Genomic DNA, 17,904 nt, shown 5'->3' on the forward strand with positions numbered 1-17,904 from the left:
GATATTTGCTGCCTTCCTATTGGGAAAAACCCAAAGACTTCCTTGCTTTCCCTCTTAAGCATGCCCCTCTTCTTAATTTTAATGATTTTTGCCTTATTCTAGCATTTTCCTCCAAAGCTGAATAATTAGTACAACTGCTCTATTGTTCTTCTTCCTCCAGCATGTCACTCAGGTGTTTTGGGCTTGGTGCCATTGATTGTGTGTAATTCTCGCCTTCTATCACAGCATTGCTGGCTGATTGCATGAAAAATGCCTGGGGGTTCGGGGATTATTAGCAGCAGACTGATCCCCTTTTGTGAATCTCTCGTTTGCTGCAACATGTGCCGATACACTCGAGGGTCCATCCGCTGCTCGCTTCCAGAAATAAAAAAATAAAAAGACAGAAAGGAAGGCGTGCCATATTGAATTCGTTTTTAGGCACACAGACACATATTTAGCCTCCTCCTATAGCTCCATTCATCTGTGCAGCATTGACAGATGGTTCACACCCTGTGTACTACGACGGTGCAAATGGCAGAGAAAATGGCTTTCTCCCCAGAGGTGGAGGTCAGGTTTATCAATGAAAAGGGCTGAATGAATAACAAGTGCATTGATCAAATGATGGTGATTATGGCTCAGATTAATTGATCTTATTTTGTGCATCAAAGGATGCTTCCTTTTTTAATTTCAGGTGTTATTTGCATCTAGTTATCATGTGCAGAGGATTAGATTTCACTGTGCTTCCCAAATCTAGATGCAATACAATTAAAGTCTTAAAGTCTTTTTTTGTTAGTTCTTCCTGCAATACTGTTGCATCATATCCTTAACTTTTAAGACATTAGAGGTGTCTAGACCAGGGTTGACTATTAGTGATTATGAGTAGTTCATGAGACTCTTAACCAATGCTTGGAACCAGTATGTATTTACAGTAGAAATAAAAAAGTAAGTGAAGTGTTGCATGTAGAATAGGTTTTGGGATGTAAACCTGCCATATGTGGCAAATGATAAATAGCTACTTTATCACAGGAAGATGTTTTGTTCCTAGTATAATGTCTGATTAGATTGTGTGTGAACAGGACATAAGGGAGACTGTGGAGAGTGAAAACAGAACCAAGAGCTGAAGACGCAACACCAAGTGGAGCTAAAGAAGCTAACTTTTAATGTAATTCATTAAGAGGTGAAACATAGAACTAAATGCCAACAAATATTTGGCCAAGTGCTGATATTTTGCCAGGCTGAGAACTAGTCAACTCAGTCCAAACAACAGTAGAAGATTGCAGTCCAACAGTGGCCTATGGTCATTAGGACATGAATCTTGTGCTTGACTGTATTGAAATTCCTAGTTTTGACACCAAGAAGCAGTGCTAAATTGGTCAACTTATACTCTGACTAAAAATTTTAGTCGACTACCTTTTTTTGCATGAGGAAGATGAGACTGAAACAAGCTAAAAACAGATCTGTGATGACAAAAATTCTGATGAAAAGTTGTTTTAGTTTTCACAAAAAAGACTTAAACAAGACTAAAATGTCAGTGCTGAACTGTTGGACTTAAATCCATGATATTTTTCCACTGTGCATACAAGGTATAAGAGTATTTTTTCAGAGTATTTAAATAAGTTTAACTACTGGTAGTGCATTTACAATTTGGCTGATTAAATCAGTTTTAAAAAGTAATTGTTTTCACTGAAAGTAAAGACTAAAATGTGAGAATTTGTTATTGGCTTAAGCTGGACTAGAATGTTTTTGTCAACTAAAACTATAAAGAGTGAAAAACCTGAGATATATAGATAAAAAACTAAGACTAAAAGCCATTGCAAACTGGGTCCTTTTTTTTTAATCAGAATTTTTTTGCACGTTAAAGAATAAAATCAACCTCATGTTGTTCAGATGTGTGCACAGCAACACTGAAACTTTCATCCGTCATTATTTTTTTCAGGAATTGTTCAATTTTATACAAATTTTTGAATCAGTCCAGGTCATATTGATGGGAAATTGATGATTCAGATCAGCACCTGCTTTTTTCTTCTCTCTTGCTCGCTCACACCGAAACCCCACTTTAAATGCCGTGGTTTGCCCGAGCATTATGTGGATATCAACCATGGAAATATAACAGTTTGTTCTCACAGCCACCTAACAAAGACTGAATTAAAAAGTTGCTCTCTACGTCTTCAACTCAACACAGACGTACGAGCCGGTGCCGTATGAAGATCTCTGCCAGGATGGACCCAGAGTGATTTTAGAGGAGTGACAGAGCCACAGACTTATCCTCACTGCTTATTTACATCGCAGTATGAAACAGTTTGTCACATTTTACAAATTTTCGCAGTGAATAAAGATGAAACGCAATGGACTCATTGTGTAAGGTTAAAGTACAGGACTTTTTTTTTTTTTTTTTAGATTAGGGATCTGAAAATCACATCCAAAAATAACTCGGTGTGCAAAGGCTTTAGATTTAAAATAGTAATATTAATGCAAATAATTAACACTAGCAGTGTTAATTCTGTAAACAATCATTTCGAATCGTGATAACTTGCTTGTAACAACCTGATAAACTCCAAAGGATTACAGCACTAAATTGTGCTTCATTTCTCCGCCATGTCCATGTGTCAAGGTCGGATTTACAAAGCAATAATCATCCTCAAGCACCAACACTCCCATGATGTTTGGCAGTTTTTTGCAGTTTGCTCTTGTCTGAATGTGGAGATGAGCCATCACTGTCTCTACTTCCTCCTTAATGGAGCGTCACTCTCTTTCTGACCAATGGTGGATCCAGTGGTAGCCGGTGCCAACCAGCGCCCGCCCAAAAATGTGATTTACCACCCAAGAATCTTCAATGATGATTGGCTGTTTTGAAGCCATATCAAATTACTTAGTATTGCTAAAATCAGATTGGTTTTACTAACCTCAACACGATAAAGGTGATATCAAAGTGGCACAGCCATTCTCATATTTTCCTGTTTGTGGCCCTGAGAGACAAGTCTGGACACCCCTCCTTTAAATCTGTGGTGCATTTAAGTAGCTATTGATAACACTTATGTTAATATCTTCACTTAACCTAACTCATTCTTGAATGCAAACAATCTTTAACGCCACCATTTATGCACTTTTGATTGTTAGGGCCCTAGCACTGAATGGGTGGCAGAGCCCATTTTTCAGGCCATTAGACATAAATCTGTTTGTATGAAAATTAGCACACGTCAAACTCTGAAAAATACAAGGTTGATATAGGTTTTGGAAGCCAACATTACAATTTTTCTCTATATTGCCACTTTTTTGTACTTTGATAGAACATTGCTGAAAGTCTGTTTTATCTAGATTTCTGATATTTGGTTTGCAAATACAACTAAGGGAGATCTCCAATAACCCCTGTTGGGCCATGTCTCTAACTTCAACAGTAAATCTATAATTTCGCATAAATCACCTAAAACTGTGGTGCTTTGGGCCCTTTACAGGGGTCATACTTGGTCAAACTAGTCTTCAGGATTGTGTGTTTAATGTTTGTATATCACTCACTCTAATTTGCATTCACTCACACTCCTTAAATGTTTTTCATCAACAATCATGGAACAAGCATTTCATCAGTAAGCTTGTGCACTACCCTGTATTTGTTGTTTCATTACTCCAGTCCCATCAGGAGAGCATGTTCACTGCTGCATCTTAATGACACATCTGTGGTGATTAAATCTGTTATCCATGCTTCATTATGATATATAGATGTCTATCACTCATGTTAGTCACACTACCAAGAATAACGGGTGAATCATAAATGGGAGTGTGTCATCTTTAGGGGGGTTTCTGTTCAGTTTAGTGAGAACAAATATAATATAAAATCTCTGTAGAATACGCCACCACACCCAACTCTGCCTTTTTAACTCATTTGCATAAAAAATGCAGCAGAATGCTTCAAACTGATCGATCAATATAACGCTTTGACTCCCGCTATCACTCCAAATCAATTGAAGGTCATTATTCCTCCAAAAGGGAAGTTTATGGTTTTTATGAATTATTTATCATTGGTGAGATGATAATCCCATGCAGGCCTGTGACACCAGTCAAGTGTTTTATGCCTATTATAGAAAAATCAGCATTGAAAATGAGCATGAAAGGAATTGGCTGGAATGCATCACATAGCTGATTATTGACCTTAAATTGATCAGGAAATAAATCAATCAATTATTTATCATCATTAAAGATGATAATCTCATGTGAGACTTTGACACCAGTATCATGTGTTTAAAGGCCATTAATGAAAATAAACAAGATTAAAATCAACACAAAACATGTGAGAAGAAGGATACACTGCTCTATCACTGATTATTGACTGAAATTGATCAGCAAGACAGGAAAGATTAATTATTTATCATCATTTAAGAAGATAATCCCATGTGGGTATTTGACACAGGTCAATTAGTTTTGTCCATAAAGCAGCATTGGAATAGAAACACCATAAACTGAGAAGACTGAATCTATTTCAGCCCTGTAATCTTTAACAGTCTGAATTTTATGGTCTAGATAGATAACGACCCTTGTGCAGAGAAACTCCAAAGTACAATATACAGTTTTTTTGCACTGAATTGTCTTGATTTATTCCAAAAATGACTACAACTGTTGCCATAAAAATGTTGAATTTTGCATGAAAGACTGCTGCATGATGAAGTGGTTAACTGCTACTGGAAGCTGCCTCTGTGCTGCTGTATCCCACTCATGTTTTGTGATGGGCCACCATTATTCTCTTCTTCATTTGTGATTTCAATTGCCCAACCTCCATCCTTCCTAACCCTGTAACTTTGTGGCCCCACTTGGCATTTCCAGGTCAAGTAGGGACAAGACTCACTGTTCAGCAATGGCTTACTTCTTATTTTAATGTGAGGTTGAGGTTCAGTAAAACACTGCACTCCATACATAGTTTTAAGTAAGGCTCTGAGCATCAAGGCATTAATCACTGTGATGTAAAATAAATCCACCACTGCTCCTTAATTTCTCATTTTACTCTAAAAAACTCAGACAGCTCAGTGGACAGGTCAAAAGTCATCTACACCAGGGGTTATCAAAGATTTACCTTTATATAGCTTAATTATTTTCCTTTTCACTCCATGACAAATTCCTTTTGCTGTGGTTAGGTTCATTACATGATCTGTGAGCCACACAATGTTCCTTATTTTCTTGCAAACAAAAACCATTAAAGATACAAAAAGAAGTGGAATTTTAAAATGTGGCAGAGGTGCGAATAATGATGATAAACTACAGGAGTTCAAAGATTTATCCAGATTATGAAATAAATCAATCGTTTGACAGCCCTACTATAGAGTAAACTGATGTTTTGGTTTCATTAATTATTTTCACACAATGAGGAAGAAAAGCTGTTGAAAGGGGGCTGTCCTTCTAATTTTACAAGTTACTCATAATGTTTGGCATCTTTTGCTATTTTTTTTTATTGAAAGCTCCTGTGTTCAGATTTTACATACTGTGCATTTAAAGGGATTTTTTTAAATGTTTTTTTTAAGTACTAAATCATTGGCAAGCTAAGATGTTTTGATACTAAATATATTAGAATGTAAGCCCAGAAACCACTGATTTTAAAGATTTAATTGGTGAATACAATCAACAACCCAGTTCAGGTGGGATGCTTTCTAACAGCAATGACCTCTGGGGTTGAAAAATGAAGTTAGTATGGCAATGCAACAAAAACATGCTCAGGCTGCAAAAGCCCTTAAAGTCTCAGACACTTTACAGCAGAATATATGTATTTTATATATTTATATGTTTTTCTGTTACTAGTTAGGCCAAAAGTCAGCATTTCCAATATCATGCCTACTGGAGTTGTCAGTGTCACAATACCAGGGTTCAGAATTTCAATACAATACAAACCAAAACTAAATAATATTACTACCTGTTTCAACACAATGGCAGAACAGTGATCTCCTGGACACCAAAAACTCCTTGATTTAGTGTTTATTCCCCCAACCTGCACATAAGAAAGGTTGGGGGAACAGTAAACACATAAAATCTGACATACCATTTGTAGTTATAAAAGACAAAAAAGTAAATGTACCTTAAACCAAATATTACCTCTACATTATCATTAACAAACCAGAAGAGGTGAATGCAGTCATTCTGCTCTCTGTCTGTTGTTTCTATTTATTCAGATTATTTTATTGATGTCTGTCTGTGAGGCTGTCATTAGTACTAGGAGACATCGCTGTCTCCTCTGTTATCAGTCTGTAACAGACACTAACATTAACAGGTGCATCTTTATGAGATGGCAAAAATGCTTAATGAAAATAAACTGTTAACGAGGATAAAGGGAGTGTAGAGACAGACAGCAGCAAACAACACCCTGAATCTTCCTTTGTGTTTGTGCAGAGGTGTTGAGTGTAACCACAGTGAAACAACCAGGAAATAACATCGTCTTTTGTTGTTGCTCTGTTTTAGCAACAGGACACCAGTACCTGGTCTAATTTGAGCGCCCATATCTGCGTACTGTTTCTCCCTCTCTCTCTCTCTGCTCATGGCATCTTTAGGTTGAAATACAAATGTAAATTTTTTTTCTTCAAAATTCATTTGGTACTATCAAATGTAAAAATAATGGATGTTGTATCATTTGAAGCACGCGCAGTATTGAAGTATCAAAAATCAAGGCACAGATGGCCTAGTTAGGTCTCCCCTGGCCCAGGTTCAAATCCCAGCCTGTTGCTCCTCTCCAGCATGTCTCTCTCTCATCCCTGTTTCTGGCTCTATCCACTTTCTCTCTCTGGGAACAAAAAGCCCAAATTATTAAACATACTGACACAAATGGGCCTCAGAAATCCACTTTAGAAACAATGGATGATGTCACTAAGGCTATGTCCATGCTTATATACAGTCTGTTTCCAACAAGACGAGTACTAGAAATGCCTTATAAGTCGGTTGGTTGGCTGCAGTCATTTGTTTGATTAGGGCTTTAAATCATGTTTTTTCCAGAATAACTGCTTATTCATGCTATGGGAGCTCTAAAGGCTTTTTTCTGCGTATTAAACCAGGGCTTATTAAATACTTGTTTTTCAGTTTGCTGCACATGTCCTGTTACTGTACTGTAAATGCACAGTAGACATGCTTGTTACTGTAAATAGATCTTTTTATTCATAGTCTGCAGAATATTCAAAGCCCGTTTATACTGTGCGCTGCTTCCGAAGCATATCTCATTATAAGCTACATGAAAGCGAGCTTTTATTTCTGACCACAGAGGGTCTCTTTGTTTATGAATATGACATAAAGACGATGAACTTAGTCAAGAGGATCATTGATTAAACTGTTTATGCAATGTGGCTGTCACTGTTCATCACAAGACAAGAAACAAAACGAAGAAAACTTTGATTTGGATCTGGATTTAGTGCTTTATTCATTTTATGATCGATAAATCTTACATGATAATCCCAACTTCTGTCTCCCTCTGGCCTTCTTCTTCACACTGAGTTTGCTCTGTCTGCAAATGAAATCAGACTAACCTCATATGAGCTGTTTTACATGATTCTCAACATGATGAATGTACTATGACAATCCGATTCGAGGTCACAAGGACAGATTCATGGGGAAAGCAGCAGATCAGAGTCATGCAGACAGGCCTACTCCTGGAAAAGACTCCTCTAGACAACAAGGGGATGAGCCAACCTCATTTTATTGTAATTGCATGTGATCCGTCATGCAAGACATCAAACGAAGCATTGGCCCTCAGCTATGTGGAATCAAAGTGGAGCATTGGAGGGGTATAAGGTTGAAGCAGTGGTCATGGATGACAGTATGACAAGCTATGCGGGCATGTGGGGGTCAGGCATGTAGAGTCTTAAAGGTACAGTGCAGGTGAAGGTAACATTTTAAAATCTGAGAGCCTAATAGAGATACACACAGAAGTCAAGCCTTGCTAATAATGGAGGGCAGAACAAGACATGGCCCCCTCTTGTGCTGGTGTTGCATGAAGGTGCCTCTTTGTCACTTTTTTGTCTGCTGTGTTGTTGGCAGCACAACAAATAGAGCACAGAACTTGATCTTTGGATGATTCATAACAGAAAATTGAGCCTGTTATACAAGTGGGTGAAGTTCCAGATAAGACGTGAAGCTTCAGCAAGAAGAGACAGAACACTGCAGGATCCTGCCATTACATGATTTTATTGGAAGAACTCTACAGTTTTTATCTTAATCCAGTCTCAGAACCAGGGGTGGACTCAGGATGTTTGACTGGCAGGGGCAAAAATGATAAGAAAGATATCTGCTGTATGTGGTGGCACACCAGTGCACAATAAGTTCTAATACATTTGTAGTGTTGTACTAAGAAACACTAGTTAAAAAGAAATATGTTTATTATGTGATTAAACCTACTACTACTTCACAAAGATACACAAAGAAGGATGTCAGTGATATTGGTATGAATTAACTTTATAACAAGAACTTATGGCACTATTTGCATTTTCTCCCCTACAGGAAATATGGGGCACATAAACATACATTATTGATTTTATAAATCAATAATGGTAAATTTGGCATTAAAAAAAAGTACAAAAACCTCTTTAATGGCAAAGTGAAAAAATATTTCTACAAAGTAATGTTAATTATCTAAATATAAGTATGGTAAAATAAGTGATTACAAAAATATTCACCCCCTTTAGGGTCTTACTTTAATAGAGATCCTGTCAATTGGTGCTAGTAGTCTCAAAATAAGTAAAATGGGAATCACCTGAGTGCTGTTATGTGCACTCGAGTGATTGTAGTATAAATACACCTGTGTCTGGAAGGTCCAGTCACTGGTTAATCAGTATTCCTGGCTACTATTACACAATGAAGACAAAAGAACACTCCAAGCAACTCAGAGAAAATGTAACTGAAAAGTATAAGTCAAGGGATGGATACAAAAAAAAAAATCCACTATGCAATCACTTATTTTACATTACATATTTTTATTTTGGTGACATTACTTTGTAGAAATCTGTTTTTCACTTTGACATTGAAGAGTTTTTTTTTAAGCTAAATTACATTGACTATGGCTGATTTTTAAATTCAATAAAACATCCAAGTGGGTGAATACTTTTATAAGCTCTGTAACTACAAGACAACCAGCGCCTCATATACTATATTGTATCTTAGTGATAGTCATTTTTCTAGCATGCATTTCTTATTTATGTAATGAATACCTGCTGATGTCCTGGCTCTTGTTTCCCATTGGTCCACATTGTTGTGGGAGCCGGTAGGGGCCATGTGGTAGGAGGAGCATTGTCACTACATGGAGGTTGCATTTATGGATCAGTTTAGCTGAGGAGGCCAGTAATAAAGGCATGATTGTTTTTAAATAGATGCACTTATTTTATTTTGTTCCTTATGATGTCAGTTGTTTTAAGACCTGCGGTTTTATCTGTCAGAGAACTACTTTAACTCTGTAATGATGGTTTATCATATGAAATGCTTCCAGTTCTGACATATTGAGTGGCCAAAGCTGTAGCCACTCTCTTTTAATGAATAATGATGTACTTAAAACAAGTGATCACCCACTTAAAACTCTCTCTATCCTCACTGAGAGTGTTTTATTAATAAAGTTACCAGGCATTTCCCTTCCTTTCACTCTCTCTGTCAGCTGCTATTGTGGAAAACTTTGTAAAACTCCAGGTCTTTTTGCAGGAGAAAGTTTCCTCTAGTTTTATGCCCTGTAGCAACCTCTTTTTTTCCAGAAACTCTTCTCAGACTATGAAATTTGATCAAAAGAAGCACGTTAAATCTGACAGAGACAACAAACGTTGGTCATCTATCTGACTGCCTATTAGATACAGACATTTGAATGGAAATTGTGCTCTTTAATGACTAATTACTCAACACATTGGACCTTTAACTGTGAATTTATATTACATCTGGAAGGTTAACTTTTTTCTTTTAGCAACATTTAAGGATCAATTTAGCCATTCTTGAGTTTTCCCCCAGCAGTTTTTCAGTATATAGGACACGTCCCATGTTGCATCATTCATGGGGCTTTCCTTCTTCACATCTGCTTCAGTATTCTGTCCGAGTTTTCCCTCTCAGTATCGTAGACATCTCTGTAATGCACGCTGCCAGAGAACTGTCTGTCAGTGTGCATGAACTCGGTGTATAAAGCAGACAGTATATACTTAAAACAGATGTGACTGACATGTGTGCTGTACATCCAGGTTCCACGTTTGAGTATATTTCCAGAATTAAATCCAAAGGAAATGAGCAGAATTGTGAACTGGGAAGTTTTTCATCCTGTCTGTGGATGTGATGTGACCCTTAATTTTTGCTCCTTGAGTCATGTTCATCTTTATTTCTTATGCCCACAAACATCAGGATACTTGTGTTGAATTGAAGCATAATTGCCTTGAAATTGTAAATACATTATATCATGTTTCCTTTTCTAAATGTCAGAAGAACATACTCTCTTTGGGCTTATGGGAAGCTGCTTGATACTGTTTCAGTGAGCTATCCATATTTTTTAGACAGTTTTATTTGATATTTTGGCAACATTGCAGTGCAAATATTGATATCAAATAAGGGCCTCAAATTCAATTGAGATGAAATGAAATTTGGACTGAACTGCTGTAGAAACTTGGTTTCCAAAGACCTCAGTTTATATGAGGTAAGCTCGTGTCAGCTGCTGTTTTTAAGAAAATCTTCGGTTCTTGTTCTTTGAACATGATCTCAGTGTTGGAGAGAAATTCTCTTACAAGCCATAAAAGTGAAAGCCCAGAAATTATAAGCTGTGGTTGAGCTGGACTGAAATAAACAAACTCACAGGAACGTATAAGAATTTATTTTCTGCAAAAGTAGCACAAGAACAAAGATAACCTAGCAATTGCATGGCTCATGTACAGAGGTTGTAGTCCTCAAAGCAGGTGGCCTGGGTCATTCTCTTACATCTCAGTGTCCTACATTGCTTACCACCACCTCTCTACAATTAAGACATAAAGGTCAAAATAATCCTTATAAAAAAGTAACATAGTGGCTCTATTAAAACCTGGTTATCTTAAGTCTTTAAGGGCTCATAAAAAGCTGTACAGTGTGGCTAAAGTCACTGTTAAAAGTACACACCAGCCTCTTTAACTCATCCCAAATAATTGATTTTAGCATACTGTGTATCCCACCTCTACCAACACAACTAGCCAATCATTGTTCATAATTTTGAGGTTGTCAGATTTCTGAGATGGTCAGTGCCACCCCAGTGCATCTGCTTAGAAGTCAAATGTTCAATCCTTGTGGTTTTGATTTACTTACCACCAAGGAAGCATCTGAAGAAATTGTAATATGAGCAATGTAATTGTCAGTTAAAACTCCTTTGAGCAATTTTATATGGTGATGAAACATTCACTTTAGAAATGGTACCTGCTTATCATCAGAAGACTGAATATATCTCTAAACTTACTGTAATCATCTGAAATTGTTGAGGGAGTTTGGTTTCAAATTAAACGATAAACATCCCATCTCAAAACACACTTAATTTATGTTTTTCCTCAGCAAAGATTCTTCATGAGGAACAGTAATTGACTTAATATAAAATGAGGAGAATGTTTTGTTTTTAAAAAAAAACCACAACTCATAGTTTCCAATAAGAGTCATTGGCCCAGATCCGGGTATACTTGACCCCAAAGTGCAGATCATTTGATACGAGTTATCAATTATACCATTCTCAGGCACCATACGTGTGTCGACTTGAAGTGGGTGGCATTTAGAGGTGGGAAAAGCAAAATATTGTCCTACTCAAATATGTAAGTATGCATATGGTGATGTTCCATAAATGTATGCATCTTCTCAATGCCTCAACTCTTTACATACTGTGTACCATTGGGCGCTGAGGTTCAATACCAATCTTAAGTCCTTAACTCACCATTGTATTCTGTATGTTTGAGTTGGTTTGTGATCATACAAAATATGCTTAGGTAAAAGTGGTGGATTTAAGAACTACCCAAAATTGTACAAGTACACAAAAAAGCTACTTAGTTATAATTATTTGAGTAAACGTAGTTTGTAACTTTTCACCCCTGGTGGTATTGAACACACTTCATGTGTACTCAAGCACAGTATGCAGGAAATATGAATGCAAATGTACTCAAGTACAAGGTACTAATCAGCAAGTAGAGTTTAAAAAAGGATTTCTAAATGTGTACTGTCTCCAAAAACCTCTATATCCTTGCAGCGCAGGTCCGTTTTATCCTCTGAGCTAAATGGTAGATGTAGAAATAGGAGGAGGGTTGGTGTCGGTATCTGAAAGTAAGAAACACATTTATATTTGGAGGACTGATTCCAATGTCTGCACAGTGCATAATCAGTTATCAATGCTAGTTTTTACCATGATTGCTTCTTCTTCTCTCTTCTTGGTGGATTTGCAAACCAACTGCATAAATACTTAGGGATGAATATCGAAATCCAGTACTGACATGGTACCAACCTATCCAATACTTACAGGGCTGAATTACAACACAGATATCAATACTTAATTTCGATACCCTTCAATTTGTATAAATGGCAAGAAATGTGTTTTTAAATTTGTGTGATTTATGTGTCATGTTACTCCAGTTTCCTTTTCTTATCCCATGTTCGACTGGAATCTTAAAAAGATATTTCTGCTGATCATTTATGATACCCAGACAAATTTTATCCTCCCGCTTACTTTCAACACACTTTTTTCTCTCAGAAGTATTGATTCAGGCACGGTTTATCACCGTATAAAAAGTATTGATTTAGCGCCAATATCTGAAACAAACGATGCCCAACCCTACATATACAGCTACCTAATAGATTGTGTATGCACAGAAGTATGGTTGGGCACAAACATTACCAGTGTCATGTGATGTAAAGCAGATAAAGGTTATGTTCAGCAATGAAAGAAGGGGTTTCACTTTGTCCACAGGAGGTGCCAAAATTGACACAATCCACAAATTTGTCTTAAAATCTTTATCTCTCACCAAAAGAGACATCAAAGTTTTCTAAATATAAGAAAATTAAATCTGTCTGCAAGCATGCTTATCATAATTGATCTGAGAAAAGTTTCCATCTATATAATATGTAAGATAAGCTCATTATCTCATCATGTTGAGCTTTCAGAGACAAAAAAGAAGAATTATCATCAATATCTGATAATGAGTCATAGTAGTTGTCTGGTGTTATTGTCTTAAATCTTTCTTTACAAAATGTGCTTTAAATGTATGAAATATTTCTTTAACTGTGTCATGTTAATGCTCATTATTCACTGTTATATATCTGCTCAGCCTCTCTGTATGAGAGCAGCACAATATTTGACATGAGCCTCCCTGACATTCTCGCCTCCCCTCCAGCTTCACCACCAATGCTTTGAATGTTAATTTTCTTCTCCCTGCAGGGTTTCTCTTTTCACACTGCAGAGGAAAACCCCATCACCTCCTGCTCCTCAAACAGGGTGGCTTCTCTCATTTGTAACAGCTAACAAAATAGCGCTTATTAATTTTACTGTAGTATTGATTCTACATGGTCATGACTCCCTGACGCCACACTTTAACAATGCTTAAAAATGCCAGTCTGCAGTGAAACGATTCTGGCTGCAGTCTGGCTAATTGTTAGTTGTACAATTACAACCAAATGATGCTGAGATAATCCTCAATTAAACCGAAACATAAAACCTTAATGGGCAAAAATAAAAGGGATCCTTATGTGGCAAAGGTATCAGAGTGCAACCCCCTAGCAGGCTGTCGAAGTCACAGCCAGTGTTTCATGCTCAGGATGTACCATGTCAGTGCATTAGGGGGTTACAGCAGTAGTTACCATGGTGAGGGATCCCATGGAGTGAAATTTGTCTGCCTGATGATGTGAACATACGTTGGCTCTGTGCCTACAAGGACAACACCTGTCACAATAGTTTGGACACAAAAATGCAGCAAGACCACACGCATGCAGAAGAAAAAAACACATCTGTGTGCATGCATGGATTTTCTTTAAGCAGAAGACCACGCCACAGCAAATCAACAGCTTCTATCTGTGTCCTCTTTTGACACTTTGAATGTTTTATAACCTATTTTCTTCTGCATGACTGCCCCACAGACCCCGAGTCCCAGAGGAAACGAACCGTGCAGAATGTCCTTGACCTTCGCCAGAATTTGGAGGATACGATGTCGAGCCTGCGGGGCTCCCAGCTCAGCCATAGGTGGGTGCGCTAGATCTGCATTTAAAATGCTTCATTGTTTCCCATCTCTGTCTCCAACACATCAGATATAAAGTGCAAGTTTTGTCCATGAAATCATCAAACCTTGGCAGAATTTTGCCTTTGGTGTAGTCCGAAACACTCTCCTATGTGAACAAGGGAAGAGAGCTTGTTAGGCCTGTGCTCTGCACAATTATGTGTAAACAGTTGTGCTGTGGATGCTTGGAGGGATGCCACCTGTTTAACATCTGGCTCCTATCCGTCTTAAATAGCCCATTTCTGCTTCATGGTCATGACATCATGCTAGGACTCTCTGTTGAGCTTTTGCTGGTGAAAGGCCGAAGGCATAAATGTGCTGCAGCAACCACAACATAATAGCACATGAGTGGAGGACAGGTTATTTGTTTTATTTGTACATAAAAGCTTGGAAGTAATATCCCGATGCTTACATCACTTTACCTTAGCATAAGAGAGTACTTCATTTTGACGCAATCTGTTTTCTGAGTAATTTTATAGGTTTACTCATAGTGCATATACAACAAAGGTTTTATATTTTAATCCTGTGCCTGTTTAAGCTCACTGTTCTGATTTTTACATGACCATATTAACAGTGAAGGCCAGTCAAAGCTGCTGTCATTAACCCCAAAAGCAATTAGAAGCTATAAAATGGCTAATAGGATGACTGATAAGAAGATATGCAATCACAAAACCCATCTGCAATCACTAAATATCAATGTGCTATTCTCAAAGTACAGTGCCTATTAAAACTATTCACCCCCTTGAACGTTTACCTTTTTATTGATTTTATATATCAACCATGGTCAATATAATTTGCCAAAAAATCTACAAAAACAAAACCTCTTTAATGTCAAAGTGTAAACAGATTTTACAAAGTAATGTCAATTAAAAAAAATTAGTCACTGCACTTATATTCACCCCCTTTAAAGTGACTGAGCTAATTCAACAGAGGTCTGCCAACTGGTGCTAATAGTCTCAAAATTAGTGAAATGGAGATCACCTGAGTGCAGTGGATGTGTCTTAAGTGATTGTAGTATAAGGTAAAGTGTGTCTGGAAGGTCCAGTCACTGATTAATCAGTATTCCTGGCTACTATTACACCATGAAAACAAAAAAACACTCCAAGTAACTCAGAGAAAATGTAACTGAAAAGTATAAGTCAAGGGATGGATACAAAAAACATCCAAGGCATTGAACATCCCCCGGAGCTCAGTCAAATCCATCATCAAGAAATGGAGGGAATATGGCACATATGCAAATCTGCCTAGATCAGGCTGTCCTCACAAATTGAGTGACTGTGCAAGATGGAGACAGTGAGAGAGGCCACCAAGACACCTATGACTACTCTGAAGGAGTTACAAGCTTCAGCAGCTGAGATGGGAGAGACTCTGCATACAACAACTGTTGGTCAGGTTCTTCACTAGTCAAAGCTTTACGAAAGTGGAAAGAGAAAGCCACTGGTGGAGAAACCTCAGATTAAATCCTGACTAGAGTTCGGCAAAAGAAAGAAAGAAAGAGGAAGAAAGTTCTTTGGTCTGATGAAACTAAAATGGTGCTTTTTGGCCATCAGGCAAGATGCTATGTTTAGCGCACACAAACCACAAACATGCCATCCCAGCTGTGAAGCATGGTGGTGACAGCATCATGCTGTGGGGATGCTTCTTGGTGGTCGGCCCTAGAAGGCTTGTAAAGGTAGAGGGTAGAGTGAATGTGGCAAAATATAGGAAAATCCTGGAGGATAATCTTTTCTGCAAGACCATTCTGCAAGAGAACTACGGCTTGAGAGAAGATGTATTTTTCAGCAAGACAGTGACCGGAAGCGTACAGCGAAAGCTACACAGAAATGGTTGAAAGACAACAAGTTGAATGTTCTGGAGTGACTGAGTCAAAGCCAGACCTCAGTCCAATAGAGAATTTGTGGCTGGACTTGAAAGGACTGTTCATGTCAGATCCCTGTCAACCTGACAGAGATTGAGCAGTTTTGAAAAGAAGAATGGAGTAAAATTGCAGTGTCCAGATGTGCAAGCCTGACTGAGACATACCCACACAGACTCAGTGCTGTGATTGCATTTAAAGGTGCAGCTACTAAATACTGACTTGGAGAGGGTGAACATTTATGCAGTCACACATATTTTTGTTTTATTGACATTGTTTTGTAGAAATCTGTTTTCACATTGAGTGTTGTTGTGCTACATTACGCCACCACAGAGACAAAATGGAGGCATCTCTGAGTTTTTATACAATCATTGCCAAACATTCTTTGAATTTATGAATGTCATCTGTAATTATCCATGCTTAACCTCCATCATTCACTGTTATTTTACCTTTAAAATCCTGCAAACATACAGGACAGATGTTTGTCAGTGGATGCCTGAGTAGAGATCTTGTTATGCTCATCAGTAAAGCAGTTCTCTTATGGATATTTGATGAATTGACTCAATCATTGAGATGCTACATCACTCACTGACAAGTGTAAAAGCTCAGTCTGTCAGTTCCCGGACTGGGCCGGCACCAGAACCAGCCTCCATGCTCATAAATTATCCATCCACAGTGGATAAAAATACTCTCATGGTTGTAGCTATTGCAATATTTATCTGAGGGAGTTGCAGTTATGTAATTGACAGACATAGTCGACGCTCAAAGCCATTCGAAGGACGTTTCCAACCCTGACCCACTTACAGGAATGAATAGAAAACTTTGATACACTCAACAGGCTCAGAATAATAGAAAGAGCTGAGCTGTGTTCACTTTAGCGACTGAATTTCTTGAAAAAGACGGTCCTTAGTGGATGTGGAGAAGAGAGACAGAGACTGTGTGATGTATTAACACAGAGAAATCAGGCCATCTTTATCTTTGTCCATATCTCTAGCTTTTGTCCCTGAAGACAAATTGACATAAAAAATCTCTAACTGGGTCAACAGCAGCTTGGTGACATTGTTGGGTTCTTTGAAGAACTCTTTAAAGAGAAAGAAAAGTGTCTGAAGTTCTGCTCTGTTCCCGTGTCTTTATGGATCATTGTCGTCAACTCTGTCAGCTTAAAGATATATTTCACCGCTCACTGATCCTTCTCTCATGTGTCCGTAGCTGTTTGGACAGCAGTAATGTGGGCTATGACAGCGACGAGACTAATGCTCGCAGCATCTCCAGTCTCTCCAACCGCTCCTCTCCTCTCTCCTGGCGCCACGGGCAGTCTAGTCCTCGTCTCCAAGCAGGCGACGCCCCGTCCTCCACAGGCGGAGGGTACCAGGGTGGTAAAGCCGGTTCCCAGTACACCACCCAGACCATGCCGGCCCGCTGCTCCAGCCGGCTCAGCAGCACGTCTCGCATTGAGCTCATCGAAGGGTTGGACGACCCGGAGCTCAAGTCTGGTTATCTGAGTGACAGCGACCTCCTGGGAAAGAGCCTGCCAGACGATGACGACGACAACCTGGCTAACGGGTAAGGAAATCAAGCTTTGATGCTGATGTTAACTTGATTACATGACCCAATTGTGGCTTGGTGCTGGTTTGTCTTACACTTTAACAAAGATTAGTCAGGATCTGCTGCAAACCCAGTATTACTCATCAAGCTAATCCACCTGCTGTTGAACCTGCCTGACATTTCTGCATTTTTATACCTTGGCTTTTATACGTCGTCACCTTTAAGCATTCAGCTGTGGTCTCATGAAGGAAAATTTTCATGCCGACATCATGGGTTTTTACTTTTTGAGCTTGGATCTGAAGTTTCAGACTTGGCAGAGTTTATCAAAGAGCTTTCATCAGCGGTTTG

General features: G+C 38.3%; 1 protein-coding gene across 7 annotated transcripts in view; it reads left to right on the top strand.

Moving 5' to 3' along the window:
- The window catches only part of nav1b (neuron navigator 1b), a 163,859-nt gene that overhangs the window by 82,490 nt on the left and 63,465 nt on the right, over positions 1-17,904 (top strand). For all 7 annotated transcript variants that reach the window (XM_041782722.1, XM_041782721.1, XM_041782724.1 and 4 more), the window contains 2 exons: positions 14,020-14,122; positions 17,221-17,574. In XM_041782722.1, the coding sequence (XP_041638656.1) occupies positions 14,020-14,122; positions 17,221-17,574 (457 nt within the window). The remainder of the gene's footprint in view (positions 1-14,019; positions 14,123-17,220; positions 17,575-17,904) is intronic.

This window comes from Cheilinus undulatus, linkage group 3, assembly GCF_018320785.1.
Source record: "Cheilinus undulatus linkage group 3, ASM1832078v1, whole genome shotgun sequence".
Lineage (NCBI taxonomy): Eukaryota > Metazoa > Chordata > Actinopteri > Labriformes > Labridae > Cheilinus > Cheilinus undulatus.